Raw genomic sequence first — 16,854 nt, forward strand, 5'->3', positions numbered from 1 at the left:
TATTTAAAAAAGAAAATTCTTGTGGACTTTCAAATTTCAAATTTTCCAAAAAATTAAAAACTAAAACTAAATCATTCACTGCTAATTTACTTTTATACTAATATCTAACTTATTTTTATACTAGATTTATATTATAGTGTCTAATTATATGTTATCATACTATAGTATCACATATTATTTTAGTGTCTAATTGCATGTTATTATATTATAGTATTACATGTTATTATATTACACTAGTGTCTAACTTATTTATAACTTATTTTTACACTAGATTTATTAGTTATTTCTATACTAGTGTCTAATTTGTTTCTATAAAAGACTTATACTATAGTTTCTAATTACATGTTATTATACTTTAGTAAATTAGTATATGTGTTATTAACTTATTATACTATGCTTATTTATATACTAGTATCTAACTTATTTCTATACTTGATTATGTATAGTAGTAATACTATGATGTTTACAATATTAAACTATCATTAGTTTATTTATATTATAGTGTAATTATATTATTTTATAATAATTGGCTTATACTAGTATATTATTGAGTTTAACTGTATAAGTTATGGTTATATAACTATACTAGTATATATATGATAAATATATAAATAAATACATATTTTATAAGGACAGACTCTGACTCCGATTGAAAAGAAAAAAAAATCCGACTCCGACTTCATTTTCTCGGAGTTAAAGCAGAGTCAAATCCAGAGTTAAATTTTTAAATTTTTTCTCAGCCCTAATTAAGATTCTATTTTAGGAAAATGTGTGTATATATGAAACAGATCAATAAGATTGCCTCTGAGCATTCAAACTCTATTCTAACAATGATGCAGTATTATGCACTAATCGAAATTCGTGGTTTTTACTACTCTTTGTGCTCTGCTTGTTGGAATGTGAATGAAAATGAGATCGATGACGGTGATGTGAAGGAGAAGAGGAAAGAGGGACAAGGAGCATTAACGTTAAGGAGAAGAAGAAAGGGGCAGAAGGAGATATGTGCATGTTTAAATAGAATGATAAAAATAACAATTCACATTTTTTTTTTTACTTAGATGGAGGTATACGGGATATGCAGCTTCCGTTTATAACTTTTGTTATCAATTTCTTAATGCTTGTCACCTCTGTAGATATTGAATTTTGCTACTTATCATCTCACACACTATACATTATATATATTTTTTATTTTCTTTAAATAATTTTAGTTTTATTCTTCTTAAATTAATTGAGTTCTTCTAGTTATCATCTATACACAATATATTTGATAAGGAAAAAATATTAAATATTAAAAAATTATATATAATATATAGTGTGAGAATTATGAGTATAATTTTTATACATAGTTTTTAGTTGCACGCAATTCATGTATATATATATATATATATATATATATATATTTTTTTTACCATAACCCTGTTAAATAACTTTTCACCCACACGTACACAAAGCATGCGTGCTATTCACGTTCAAAGTAGATGGTGAGGTTCTTTTTTCTCTCCAAGAAGTGATTTTACTCCGTTCAAGTTCATTTTTCCAACGTTTTTTTTTTTAAACATACAAAATTTAAAACATTTTATTTAACAACTTTTTCCACTTCTCACCTCACAAATATTTACACTTATTGAATTAAAATAAAATTAAAAATAAAATAACATTTTAAAAATAATGTTATTGAGTAGCCACCAAAGGGCCACTTCCATGGAGATCGAACTCCCATGGCGGTGGCCCACCAGGATTGTCCACACCTGATTTTGTAGTTGCCACTTAAGATACTTGGATAATAAGATGGGAATTCTATAAATAGTAATTAAATAATTTATGAATATGTGTAAAATAGTTTAAATTCGAATGTTTTATAAGTTTTGGAAAAGAATTGAGAAAATTTTGAATAAAAATATTATAAAATTAAAATATTATTATAATATAATTTTTGTTTTAAAATTTAAAAAATTGTATTATTTTTTGTATTCTATTTAGAAATTTAAAAAAATTGTAATGATTAGATAAAAAATTATAAAATTTAAAATTAAAAAGTGTTTATGTTTAAATGATATTTAAAAAGAAAATTATAAATATTTTTAGATAAAATGAAATAAGATTAAATCATTTCACTTTCCAAACAAGCTCCTTGCTGGTTAGTTTGTGTAAGGAATATTGTCACCATTATAATGAGTCAAGCAGAAAATATTCAGCCGAGAGAACATGAATGGTCAAGGTGTAATCGGTCTGATCCAGTCTAGTTCGGACCTGGGGCGTCACGAACTAAAAATTTCGGTCCATTATTTTTATCAGACCGAACCGTTAACTATTAATCTATTCAGTCCGATTTGGTCCATGAATATTTTTTTATTGTATATATATGGTTAATGAAATTAAGTGATATTTTTAACATTTTATATATGGTTAATAAATATTAAATAATTTTATTATATTTATGGTCAATGGTGATCTTTTAGATGAAAATTATATAATTAATTTATATAATTACTATATAAAATAATATATTATATATATAATATTTAAAATATATATATATAGGTTTCGATCCGGTCCGAGCTAAAATAATCACATCCCAAAATCGATCAATAAACTAACAATCCGGACCGAACCATGCATATCTGATGACAAAAGTATTTTATATAAAAATCTTAGAACCCTTTGACCCAATACACGTGTCAAATTTTGATTATTTCTAGTGCGAAGAAAAAGACATAATTATTTAATGATACAACTTTTTGTTCAAGTTGGATCAAGATTTTTAAGAAGAAAAGCTATGTTCATCATTTATACACATCATGTTATACATGCTTTTTTTTATTTTTCTTACTAAATATCTGATATATAGATGATAAATAAAAAAAATTAATTAGTTTAATATAATAAAATTAAAAATAAAATTAAAACATGTATTATATGTAATGTAAGATGATGTATTGCAAAACTCCTATCGAAAGTTCAGTACCAAATGGATACATGATAGTGTAATTTCTTTTTACTTCTTCTTTCTTTTTTCATGAAATATTTTTTAAATCACTTTAAATATTTAAAAATAAAATAAAATTTGCAAACTTATTAAAAAATATTTTCTTAACCTTTAAGTGAAAAAAAATTTAAAAAAATAAAAATACAATTCAATAGAAAAATTCGATATACAAATTCGAGGGGAGTAGTGTTTCTCCTTTCAGAATTCCTAACTCATAGAATTCTGGTAGTTCCTAACTCATAGAATTCTGGTAGAATTCTATTATAACACATCTCATACCCGTCTTGATAGGGCCTCTTTTGCTTTTACAAATGAGATGAGTTGAGATTAAAGTTAAAAATTGAATAAAATAATTATTAGAATATATTTTTTAATATTATTTTTTGTTTTGAGATTTAAAAAAATTAAATTATTTATTATATTTTATATGAAAATTTGAAAAACTTATAATGATTAGATGAGATAAGTTGTTTGTATTCAATTTAACAGAGATTTCTTAAAATTTTGTAATGTCTAGACATGTTTGGCAAACATGAAAATTTTCAAAATTTCTAAAATTCTTAAAATTTATCGTAACTTCATTTTTAAATATCTCTCAAATATAGAAAAGTTTTCGATTTTAGATTTTCAATTTTTTTTTTAATCATTGCCTAATTATTACTCAAACACAAAAACTAGTATAACTTTTACAAACTTCAAAATATAGATAACATTAAAAAATTATATTCAAACAACTCTTTAATTTAATCCATCAGCTTTCACAAATTCTAATACAATACTTATTTTAAAAACAAATTTTATTCAATTTTTTCTCTATCATTTTTCAAAATCTAATCAATCTCAAACAAATTCTCATAATTCTCAAATATTCTCAAAATATTGGTATCCCCTCACCTTTCCACGTTAATTACAAATTGAGAGTTTTCCAATGTTACATTGTATTATAATTATGATGGATGATGTTACACGATACATCTCAAGCTTTTTAGTTTGTATTATTTTTATTTTTGTTTTTCAATGCTCTTTTATGATTTATATATAAGCTAAACTTCATAAAGATTTATTTATTTTCCATAAAAAAATATGTTTATATTTATTTATATATGTTTTCTTGAAGTTCTTATTCAAATTATAAAATCTCTAAAAAAAAAAAAAAAAAGAGATATATAAAGTAAATCCTACGATATTTTTAATTTAAAAAGCTTAGTCCTTTCCTTAATGATGAAGATCATTTTCTCTGTTGAAGTTAGGAATATTTAATGTGGCATCAATAAGAAAAGCAAAGTTGGACCGCCATTTTACTTTCTTTAGTTATATTCTTTGTTTTAGTTAAAGCTAATGTCCACAAAAGAAACTACCAAAAAGAAATAAAGAGGTCCCACTCCTTTGACAAAACTAATGATAACGAACCCTAATATGCCGATATACTATTTTAGATTTAGGTAAAACAAATAAATAGCATTACCTTTTTTTCTTTTTTAAGGGTAATGTTAAATATAAGTTTAGAATACGTAAGTTTTGCGTATTCTCTTTAAATAAAATAGAATCTATTATTAAAAAAATAATTTTTTTATATTAATTTTAAATTTAATCATTTTTTTTAAAAATAAATATACGAGATTTATACATTTTAAAACCGTAGCATTTCTCATTTTCTGAGCATCACAGTTTTAATTGCTTATTTTTTTAATAAAAGATTGCTTATTATATGTACACGAGCATTTGTCGCATTACAAAAGCTAAATAAAGACGGACTGTCCCCTTCAACTCCTCAATCTTATAAACTTGTTTCCCAAGTGTCATTAAAGAAAACAATATACAGCTAATAAAGTCAAAACTATATATTATATAATTATTTGATACGTCGAAATTTGAAAATTTTAAGGTGTTGTTTGAATAGTGAGTTGGAATGAGATAAGTTAAGAAGAAAGTTGAATAAAATATTATTAGAATATTATTTTTTAATATTATTATTATTTTGAGATTTGAAAAAGTTGAATTGTTTATTATATTTTATGTTAAAATTTAAAAAAATTGTAATGATTAGATGAGATGTGATGAAATAATTTTACTATCCAAACGGGGTCTTATGATAAATATTATTACATGATTTTTGTTATATAAATATTTTTATTAATATTTCATCATGTGTATGTTTTAAATAACATTTCAATTACATTTTATGAATAATTAATAATTAATAATTACTTGAAAAGTTATTTGAGCTAAGAAGCTTGTTCCAAAATTTCATCTTTGTTTTTGTTTCTTACAAAGTTTCACCAATTAGTAAGTTATATATCATTTTCAGTATTTTTGAGTAATTATTAGATGCTCTTCTCGACGTAGGTAAAAAATATAATTTCTAGAATTATAAAATGTCATATTCTTAAAAATATATGCTCATATAAGTAATCTTAATAATATGAAATTATGTGATAAATGGTACTTATCACTTCAATTATATTTCAGAAATATTTAATAATTACTTATTCAATGATATTGAAACGTCTTAAATAATAAGATGTATAAATAGATGATATATGTATGACTTGATTGGGAAGAGTCTTTGTTCTTTTTCTTTTTCTAAGGACATTATAAAAGCCAAAAGTGAATTGGATTAAATACTTGTAGCGTGTGAGTCAAATTCTTCCTTAATGAGTGGTTTCAACACGTAGAATATTTAATTTAATAAAATAGAATGTAGACTAGGATTCGAATTTAAAATTTCTGTTATGATATTATGTGAAAGGACAATATTATGGTGCAAATCAAATGTGCATCCCAAATATGCACACTAATGCAAATGTTTTTTTTTTAAAGCTGTTTTTAAACACCCATGACCATTAAGAAAAAATTAAAAAAAATACAAATTTATTAATAATCAATTCTTTAACCATTAAGAAAAAAATTAAAAATTAAAAATATGAGTGGGGCACGTATAAGAATCACTACTTGTTTTTGTTATATAAAATTATCACTTGTTCTCAAATATTTAAATTAATGAAAAATTTATATATATAATTAAAGAGTAAAGTTACTCTTATTGCTTTTACGGCATTTTTTTATTTTTTAATATTTTTTTATTTAATAATTAAGTAAATATTTTTTAATGATATTGAAATTTTTTTATTTTTTTTTAAATATTTAAAATTATTAAAAAATACATATAAAAAAATATAATATAATATTATCCAGACGGTATCTTTCAACAGAAGCTAGAGCGGTAGCTGTAGAGCCACCCATAATTAAAAATTTAAAATCAAGCTGCTGGAGCGCGGATAGTTGTGTTTCGTACGTTTCATTGACCCTACTTGTTTTTGCTGGGCTCACAGACGTATGTAAACTTATAAATAAGAATTAAAATAATTTATAATATATATTATCATTTTATCAAAATACAGCTTTAAAGTTTAAAACATGTTTGAAAAAATAACTGTATGTAAGGTAAGGTAGTTATGTTTCTATCATTAGTCCTAACAACGTATATCCTTATATGTGAACTAAATAATCATTATCATGCGGCTGCAAGTCGGCAACATGAATTATATCTCTCTTTTTCTTTTCTTTTTAATAATAACATGAATTATGTCTTGTGCCAAACGTTTAAGATCTGATTCACATAATTTCAGTCTCCAAAATGTATAAAAAAAAACATGAATTATGTCTTAAACGTCTGCAACATACCCACGATCTGCAGTTTTGAAAGGAGTTTAACTAGCGAAGGACGGAGAAACGAACATACTACAATGCTTTTTTAATATATATTTTTTTTTGAGGGTTAAAGCAGTTTTTTTTTTGTTTTTTAATTCTTTTTGGGAGCAGGTAGTTCTTTTTGAATTCGGTAACTGTTTCTAAGAGGCGAAGTCCAAAAAGATTCCAAATTCGAAACCCACTGAAATCACCAGAAAAAGAAGAGAGCCGAAGAAGAAGATTAGAACAGGACTGGTTCAACCACTCATATTCTCTTGTGTGTTCAACAAGGTTTTCAGTTCTCTCCCTCATTGAGAGGTCTTAAAGAATTTTTCTTTGGGCCTTGCTTTCTCTCCAAGCCGTCAACTTTGCTTTTTTTCTTTTTTTTAACTCTCTTGTTGTTCAAAGGTTCATTTCTTTTCCTTGTTTTGCACTCTGGGTTTGGTGAATCGCACAGGTCATTGGAGTGTCTTTGGTGCTGTTATTTCAATGCTTTTCTGAATCTGATCTTGGGCTTCATCTATCATTGTTGTTAAGGCTAATGTGTAGTTTAGTGGGAACTTTTCTTGCTGGCCAGTTTTGTCTTGTGTTGTTTTGTTTTATTTTGGTTTCTTCACGGGGCCGGTCTTAAGGACTCTTTTGTTCTCCCTTTGTCTTTCAATTAAGGGCCACTCCTTACTGTGGATTCTTGTATTCTGGTTCGTCGGCTCTGGTATAAAGAAGTTTAAACTCGTGCAATTTTAGTTGTTATAGCCTGTAATTGTCGCTGGTTTTTCCCCTGTTATTAATCTGTAAAGGGTTCTAACTTCTTTCGGAGGTTTGGGGGGCAGGGGATGCCTTTTTTTCCCTTATTGTTGGCCGCTGCAGACGAGAAAAAAAAAAGTGGATGCTAGTTTTTTAATTTATTTCGAACAATACTTGTCCATGGAGAATTTCTTTTGTTGTAACGTTGTTTATGGCATTATAATTTAACAGCCGTACGTTGTTCTGTTTTTTTTTTTTTTTTTCTAAGTTTCTTCATAAACTTATGAATATGTATGATTCATGCTTTGCTGACAATTTTTTCGTGTTTGAACTGTTAATTAGGAATTTGATATGACTTCAAGACAATTTTGATCAGGATATCCGTTTCCAGTGAATTTGAACTCCAAATAGAACCATCAATGGGCGAAAAACCATTCCCTGCATGGTCATGGTCTGTGGAGCAGTGTTTGAAAGAGTTTAATGTGAAATTAGATAAGGGTTTGAGCACTTATGAGGCTGAGAAGCGGCGTGAGAGGCATGGTTGGAATGAGCTAGCCAAAGAGAAGGGGAAGCCATTATGGCGACTTGTGTTAGAACAATTTGATGACATGCTTGTAAAGATACTACTAGTTGCAGCCTGCATTTCATTTATTCTAGCTTACATGCATGGGGGTGAATTTGGACAGTCTGGATTTGAAGCCTATGTGGAGCCGTTTGTGATTGTCTTGATTCTAGTCCTCAATGCAATTGTTGGAGTTTGGCAAGAGACTAATGCTGAGAAGGCACTTGAGGCCCTCAAAGAGATGCAATGTGAATCTGGAAAGGTTTTAAGGGATGGGTACTTTGTGCCCGAATTGCCTGCTAGAGAACTTGTCCCAGGGGATATTGTGGAATTAAGGGTTGGAGACAAAGTCCCTGCTGACATGAGAGTTGCGGCTTTGAAGACCACTACTTTTAGGGTTGAGCAGAGTTCATTAACTGGAGAAGCTGTGCCTGTTTTGAAAGGCACTGATCCTATATTTCTGGATGACTGTGAGTTGCAAGCTAAAGAAAATATGGTCTTTGCAGGCACAACAGTTGTCAATGGGAGCTGTCTCTGTATTGTTGTTAGTACAGGGATGAACACTGAAATTGGGAAGATACAGAAGCAAATACATGAGGCTTCTCAGGAAGAGAGTGACACCCCTTTGAAGAAGAAGCTGGATGAATTTGGGAGCAGGCTTACTACAGCAATTGGGCTTGTTTGCCTCATTGTGTGGGTGATAAACTATAAAAACTTCTTCTCATGGGATGTTGTGGATGGATCGCCAGCAAATATTCGATTTTCCTTTGAGAAGTGTACATACTATTTTAAGATTGCTGTTGCCCTTGCAGTTGCTGCCATCCCAGAAGGCCTTCCTGCTGTTATTACAACTTGTTTAGCTCTTGGTACGAGGAAAATGGCACAAAAGAATGCAATTGTGCGGAAACTTCCGAGTGTAGAAACCCTAGGATGTACGACTGTAATTTGTTCGGATAAAACTGGGACCTTGACGACAAATCAGATGTCTGTGACAGAATTCTTCACTTTGGGAGGGAAAACCACTGCATCTCGAATCTTTCATGTTGATGGCACTACCTATGATCCAAAGGATGGGGGGATTGTTGACTGGACTTGCTACAATATGGATGCCAATTTGCAAGCCATGGCAGAAATATGTGCTGTTTGCAATGATGCTGGGATCTATTTTGATGGCCGTCTCTATAGAGCTACAGGTTTGCCCACCGAGGCAGCACTTAAGGTTTTGGTTGAAAAGATGGGAGTTCCAGATGCCAAGGTGAGGAGCAAAATTCGTGAAGCACAACTTGCAGCAAACTACTTGATTGACAGCAGCATTGTGAAATTAGGTAAGCAGAAAAAAGAACTTTTTGTTTGTAAGAATGATATAAATTATATGATAATTACGAAATTTTTTATGTCTATCCACTTTTGCTTACAACAGGCTGTTGTGAGTGGTGGATGAAAAGATCAAAAAGGGTTGCCACATTGGAATTCGATCGCATTCGCAAGTCAATGAGTGTTATTGTCCGGGAGCCAACTGGGCATAACAGACTTCTTGTCAAGGTGATTGTTTTATTTATTTATCTATTTTTTTTTTTTTATCTTCACCTAAGAACTATCTCCACTTTTTTATCAAATGGAAAATGGCTAATATAGGCGGTGTTTAAAATCAGGAGTTTGCGTTTTTTTTTTGGTTAGTTTCTTGCACAAATAAAATCAAGTATTGTAAACCCAGCAAAATTACTTTAAGGGAAAGAATTGGAGAAAGTGGAAGTGCAACTTTAGAAAACTGGTTTGATCATAATTTTTTCTCCCAGTGTAATCTTTGAATACATTGAGTGTTCTAGATTTGTTCCTTCAGACGGCATTTATTTAGTCTGAAATTGCAGGGTGCTGTTGAGAGTTTGTTGGAGCGTACTTCACAAGTTCAACTTGCTGATGGATCCCTTGTTCCAGTGGATGAACCTTGTAGGCAACTGTTGCTTTTGAAACTTCAGGAGATGAGTTCAAAGGGATTGCGATGCTTGGGTTTGGCATACAAGGATGACTTGGGAGAGTTTTCTGACTACCATACGGAGAGTCATCCTTCCCACAAGAAGTTGCTTGATCCGGCTTGCTACTCCTCAATTGAAAGTGACTTGGTTTTTGTCGGGGTCATTGGTCTAAGAGTGAGTATCTGTCATTACTTGTGCTGTTCACTTAAATCAACAAATTGTTATATTTGTATCATTCAACTAGAAGCTTTTAATAACTGAGTCAAACAGGATCCTCCTCGTGATGAAGTTCATAAAGCAATTGAAGATTGTAGAGGAGCTGGGATTAAGGTTATGGTGATAACAGGAGATAATAAGTGCACGGCTGAGGCCATTTGTCGGGAAATCAATTTGTTTTCTAAAAGTGAGGATCTTAGAGGGAGAAGTTTAACAGGTAAAGAGTTTATGGCTCTCTCATCTTCACAACAAATTGAAACATTGTCAAAACCTGGAGGGAAGGTTTTCTCACGGGCTGAGCCTAGGCATAAGCAAGAAATTGTAAGGATGCTGAAGGAGATGGGGGAGATTGTTGCAATGACTGGAGATGGTGTAAATGATGCACCTGCACTTAAACTTGCTGACATTGGGATCGCAATGGGAATTACTGGGACTGAGGTAACATAATGAACTCATCCTTAGGGCTTCTTTGAAATTCCTTTTCTGTTGTGGGTTACCTTGCTCACCTCCTGCTGTGAGGAGGTGCCACCAAGACATTTTCGTGTAGCATAAAGGTTTATTTACCATCCAAGGTTTAGCCATTGTTAGATTTTCTTTGGACTGAGATGATCCTGTCCTTTAATTACGATAGATGCGTTGATTTTCTCTTCAACTTCGGCCTTGTAATTTGGATACAAATATTCTTTTAGAATTATGGTCATACGTTAATAATCTTCCATGCTTAACATTACAGGTTGCAAAAGAAGCTTCAGATATGGTTTTGGCAGATGATAATTTTAGTACCATTGTTTCAGCTGTTGCAGAGGGTCGCTCAATTTATAACAACATGAAAGCCTTTATCAGGTACATCTTTTAGTTTGTCACCTTTTCCCTTTTGATGATGCAGGGAAGCCATTTTAATTTCATCAATTCACAGGTACATGATATCATCAAATGTTGGAGAGGTAATATCCATATTCTTGACAGCTGCATTAGGAATACCAGAATGTATGATTCCTGTGCAGCTCCTGTGGGTGAATTTGGTTACTGATGGCCCTCCTGCAACTGCTCTTGGTTTCAACCCTGCTGATGTTGATATAATGCAGAAACCACCCCGCAGAAGTGATGATGCTTTAATAAATTCTTGGGTTCTTCTCCGTTATTTGGTTAGTATTGATTTCTATTCACTTCGTTTCACTTCCAACTGGCTGAAGTTATGCTAGTCCTAGCTTGTCTGCAATTTTCTGTTATCTGAACAAAGTAGAATTGTCCAAACCACATGGTTGAATATAAGTCAGTGCTTTCAGATTCCATGAAATTTAGGGCATTGATCCCATTTTGTTACCAAGTTATTGTGTTTCCACGCACTGACAACTAATGGAAAATATTGATGGCCTTTTTGCTGGTGTAATAGGCTAGTGAGTCTTTTGTCCCCTTATAGCTGGATGATACCAATAAAGAGTTAGAATCCACTAAAGGTACTTTCTATGTAATAATTAATGCTAATAAGTTATAGTTCCATAAAATATTTCTATCTACCATGTGCTGTCAATGGGAGTGGTTGGTTAGGGGGTAGTGGAGAGGGTGATTGCAATAGCGGTTGAACTGGGTTATATGACATTGCAATTGGAATCACAGTGGCACAAATATAATTCAGTTACAGTTTTATTTTATAAAATGGAAATTTTGGGTTATTAGACAGCCAAAAATGTACATGCGTAATTGCATTTCATGCATCAAACTCACAAGTATAGAATAGTTATCTACAGACACAGTCACATTCACCTTAGAAGTCAATTTAATGTTGTTCCAAATGGTGCATTTTGGGCAAGTATAATTTTCGTACTTTTAAAGTAGTACATTATGTGGGAAGAGTTCCCTATCCTGTGCGGTGTTTTTCACTGTGGCTGGCAGTCTCTCTCTTTCCTGTACATACGTTTTAAAACATCCTGAATTTTCATATCATTGAGTGTAATGAAATTTTGAAGAGAGAAAATCATGTCAATGTGAAGCTTTAAAACAAGTGGAAACAAAGAAAATTATCTCCCAGATAGCATATATGGAAGAGAAGTGCGTTTCAGGGTATAACTTTCTACCATTCACTTCATGACAACCACCAAAACTGAGAAGTTCACTCTACACCTCAATTAACCAATGTTTCTTGTTAATAGTCTAAATTAACTAACATTTATGCATCCCAAATGGCAGCTAATTGGTTCATATGTGGGCATTGCAACCGTTGGCATCTTCATCTTGTGGTACACTCAACCATCTTTTATGGGTATCAATCTTGTCAGCGATGGGCACACACTAGTTGAATTATCTCAGCTTCGCAATTGGGGAAACTGCCCGACATGGTCAAATTTCACTGCGAGTCCATTCATGATTTCTGGTGGCCGCATGATCTCTTTTACGGACCCTTGTGACTATTTTTCCATCGGCAAAGTGAAGGCAATGACACTATCACTTTCTGTCCTAGTGTCAATTGAGATGTTCAATTCCTTGAATGCCCTTTCGGAAGACAACAGCTTGATCAAAATGCCACCATGGAGGAACCCTTGGCTTTTGGTTGCCATGTCAGTGTCCTTTGGACTTCATTGCCTCATACTTTATGTTCCATTTCTGGCAGACGTGTTTGGTATTGTACCATTGAGTATGAAGGAGTGGATTTTGGTCATCTTGATTTCAGCACCTGTGATTCTTCTTGAAGAGGTTCTTAAATTATTATGGAGGAACCAAAGATGGATAGGGGCCAAGGAAAAGAGAGAATGATAAAGTTTCGGATCCATGATTGGTGTGAAAGTAATTTCATTCAGGATAACATTGATTGAAGTAGTAACCATTCTGTGGGATGTCTTAGTTATAATTCTTTCATAAATATATTTATCTTCAAAGTTGTAGTAGTTGATACTGAGAAGGGCACACCAGTCAGCTTTGTTCATTAACATTAGGGGTATAAAAGTAAATGACATAAAGAAATTTAAAGGGTTTGCATCCTTCTTTATATCCAGAGGTTTTTACCCACTTCTCTGCAGTTACAAAACAGTATCCTTGAGGTTCTAGTTTGATAACTCTCTCTCTCTCTCTCTCTCTCTCTGTGTGATAAGAAATATTTTTCATACTCAATTTATGCCACTTCAACTATGACTATAGGTTGATTGTATACAGGGCAGGAGAGTTTCTATTTGGTGCCGCCTCATTTGCTAACCTGTGGGCTGCACCGTTTACCTCTCGCTTCACATGTTCTGCATTCCATTCTATCTCTCTTAGTAAATCTTTTACTTCATCTATCATGTGCCCGTATCTGCACCAAATGGAAGCAATACTTTGCAAAGCTTGGACTACTTAACTTGAGTCTCCTTCAATCTCCATTTTCCGAAGGCCCAACTACATGCTATGTCGTCTTGCAACCAATGCTGAACGCTCCCTAACACCTTTTTATGAAAAATTCTGCTCGTCGTTCCACCTATTTTTTTTTTATTTTCTGAAAAAGTGTGCAGTATATGAATGATGAGTAAAAAAACTTATTTTTCGTCTGTCGGTCTCATTAAAATAAGCCTTTGAATGCACTCTAACAAGCCTTTATCTCCACTCTCATTAACTGTTAACATAAAAGAAAAAAAAAAAGTTTGCAAACAACACCATCACATTCCATACACAAAATATTGTAAACACCAACTTAAACACCAACCTCATGTTTATCCTTGAAGATCCATGATTTGTGATATGTTGTGAGTTATATTTCCAAGTTCTCTACATAAAAGACAATAAATCATAAAAAACGAAGTTATTAGATTAAAACACAAGTAAAAATGTTAATAAGTACTATATCTCACTGAAGGGCAGGTATTCTTTGCATGACCCTCAATCTTGCAAATGCTACAATGTATTTTTTTCACTGTTTGAGTCTCTTTTGGATTCTTTTCTCTCAAACATTTTGACTGTCCTTTTGTTGGCACCCGTTGAGAATCCTGTAAAGTTTGTGAGAAATTTGATACAATTTGTGATTTAACATATGAGAATCATTCTTTGACATGTCTCTGCCTTCTATATTTTTCTTGACAATATCTTCTATCAAAACCAACTCCTTGTGGACCTCATATAAGGCAAGAGAGAGGTGGTTCATTCTTTGACTTAATTGTGAGCCAAGTTCTACAATATTGTAAACTTACATCATCAACTTGTTTTTTCGCATAATCGGATCTTCTTGTGTCATTACATGCTCATGAGAATTTGGTATTTCAAGTATACCTCGACTTTTAGCATTGATTGTCCATCTCTCTAGAATATAGTGATGTGACAACATATCTAACTTCTCTTTCTTGGCAAGGACACATAGGATATGCTTACAAAGACTATCCAGAAACTCAAACATATGATATGTACATATTGCCTTCACTTCTCCACTCTCCAAAGTCACATAATAAATAGGTTTTTCTTTGCTACCTGGTGTCACTCCATACATCTTATTTTCACCCTCTTTCTGAGCTTTGGTTGTTTTATATTGTTGACAATTTAATAGCTCGTCTTGAAAGATGATGAAATACTTCCTTGTATAGACTTTGGTTGCCTCTTCTTCAATTTTGTGATAGGTTTTCAAAAACGCTTTAATCGATTTCGTTCTCACATCCTTCTCTTTCTCCTTGAAATAACGTGCATATAAGGCTTTCACGTATTGATGCACAAAGTCACTCACCATCGTGCTCGAACGAACATAATCATTGAAAAATTTATTCATGCTCTCGCTCTTTTGTGTGGTTGACATACCGACACAAAACATGGTTTGCAAGTAAGTCGGAACCTACTTACCTCGTCGGCTATAAAGATTTTGGAGCCAATCATTACCTACTAAACCATACTTCACCAGTATTGAACTCCATTCCTCCTCGAACTCATCAGTCGTTATTATCTTATGGATACAGTGACGAAACTCTTTTTGAAAGTTTGGAAACTTGTTATAGACATGTATGCGTCAAATGTTTTGAAAATTTTTGTAAAATATGCCACAAGTACAACCGGTGAGTTGTATTTGGAACTACCTCTGCAATGGCCTTGGCCATAGCTTTGTCATCATCAATAATTATGGTTGAAGGGGCACGCCCAAACATTGCTTCATGCCATGTTCTTAATAACTGCATATAAGATTCAGCTATATGGTATCTTATAAATATTTGTGAGGTATGTCACATCAAATGTGACAACATCCCCAAAATATCGATAAGCAGACCTTGATCTTGCATCTGCCCAAAAACAACTCCCTATATACCCATTCTCATCAACCTGCATGGAGTACACAAACCCAGGTTCTATATACTGTCGATCAAGAAAGTAGGTATACAACCTTTGTGTATCTCCCTCTTCAAACAATTTTCTTCTTTTATTTTTCAAATAATTTTCGACATCCTTACCAATACAGCCAATGTTAAAATCACCACCTGATTATTTACTCAACACCGACATTATCATCCTTGTCGATACATCGGACTCATTCAAACTGAGAATGAGTTTTTTTTGGACACGTGTCACTCATCTATGTCCACGAAGCAAGCTAGTACTTTTCGATGTGAGTAACTCATGGTTGTGTTTAAGTACAAACTTATATACTATCCACTTTTCACCATCATTTTTTATACACATCGTTGCTTTACACCCAATCTTGGTTTCAGCAGGTTCAGGAATTTCGTTCTTTTTATTTGAGATTTTCACGCCTAAATCATTCCCTTGCGCAAACATAGTCTACTAGAATTAGTTTCATGTCCTATTTTGATAATCGAGTATGGTTGGTTCTCATTGCAAAACCTCTTCGTCTTGCATATGTTTTGTAAAATGCTTAGGCGTCTTCTACCTCATCAAATTCCTTCCCAACGAACGGTTCAAAAAATCCACTACTGGAAGTGGAAATCACATTGACTTCATCTCCATCTTCCACATTTACTCTATCTCCATCTCCATCACTATCTCCATCGCCCCACATTCACTCCATCTTCCAAATTCACTTGATCTATACGATCTTCCATATTCATTTCATCTCTCACATTTATTACATCTCTCACATTCAAATTATATTGCTCTTCCATGATTTTAGCCTCAATACTTTAATTTTCAACTTGAGGACAATTTCTAATCATTAGTATCTCAACTTCATTACTATTCAAACTCGACATAAGATGCATAAGTTGTGAGACAATTCAAGCATGATAAAACAATGCAATTAATAAGATCCTTCAATCTATAGAGTGATAATTTGCAGAACTGAGAGATGGAAAACCAAAGAGTGATAATTTGCAAAACAAATTTGAAAATAACGTTATCTATTAAAAAGATTCTCTAAAAGATTAGCTTCGCCTGAATAGAAAACTGAAAAATAAACTAATAAACATAAAATATAATTACAAATTTACAATCCATCATAGTAAGTAACTTTTCAGAATAAACTTTGAAAAATTCAAATCTTGGGGAACAAATCCACAAGAGAAACTTGTAAATTTCTATTTAAAAAAAAAAAGTAAAAACACAGACACCTATCAACGCCCCTTTCATGCTTAAGCTGAGAAACAATTCAAGCATGGAAAAAGTTCAACTTTCATTCCAACCACACGTCATAAATGCAACCACCCAAAATTTAAATCTCTCTTTGAACCAAATTTAACGAAAGTAAGAACATCCATAAACAAACATCGCAAAAAAAATTAAATCTGACATTT

At 31.8% G+C, this 16,854-nt stretch overlaps 1 protein-coding gene across 6 annotated transcripts; it reads left to right on the forward strand.

Annotated features, from left to right (window-relative positions):
- Window positions 1–6,827: 6,827 nt before the first annotated feature.
- Window positions 6,828–13,169, forward strand: LOC108986605 (calcium-transporting ATPase, endoplasmic reticulum-type). Of its 6 annotated transcripts, none has more exons than XM_035692228.1 (8): window positions 6,828–6,994; window positions 7,763–9,307; window positions 9,403–9,524; window positions 9,851–10,129; window positions 10,226–10,609; window positions 10,905–11,014; window positions 11,088–11,316; window positions 12,359–13,169. In XM_035692228.1, the coding sequence occupies exons 2-8, from the start codon at window positions 7,840–7,842 to the stop codon at window positions 12,920–12,922; spliced, it is 3,156 nt and encodes a 1,051-aa protein (XP_035548121.1). In that variant the 5' UTR covers window positions 6,828–6,994; window positions 7,763–7,839; the 3' UTR covers window positions 12,923–13,169. The 6 variants fall into 6 exon arrangements, with proteins under 6 accessions (XP_035548121.1, XP_018814822.1, XP_018814824.1 ...); XM_018959277.2 differs by having other exon boundaries at window positions 6,828–6,967; XM_018959279.2 differs by lacking the exon at window positions 6,828–6,994 and adding an exon at window positions 7,001–7,084.
- The last annotated feature ends 3,685 nt before the right edge of the window (window positions 13,170–16,854 follow it).

Source organism: Juglans regia, chromosome 7, assembly GCF_001411555.2.
Source record: "Juglans regia cultivar Chandler chromosome 7, Walnut 2.0, whole genome shotgun sequence".
NCBI lineage: Eukaryota > Viridiplantae > Streptophyta > Magnoliopsida > Fagales > Juglandaceae > Juglans > Juglans regia.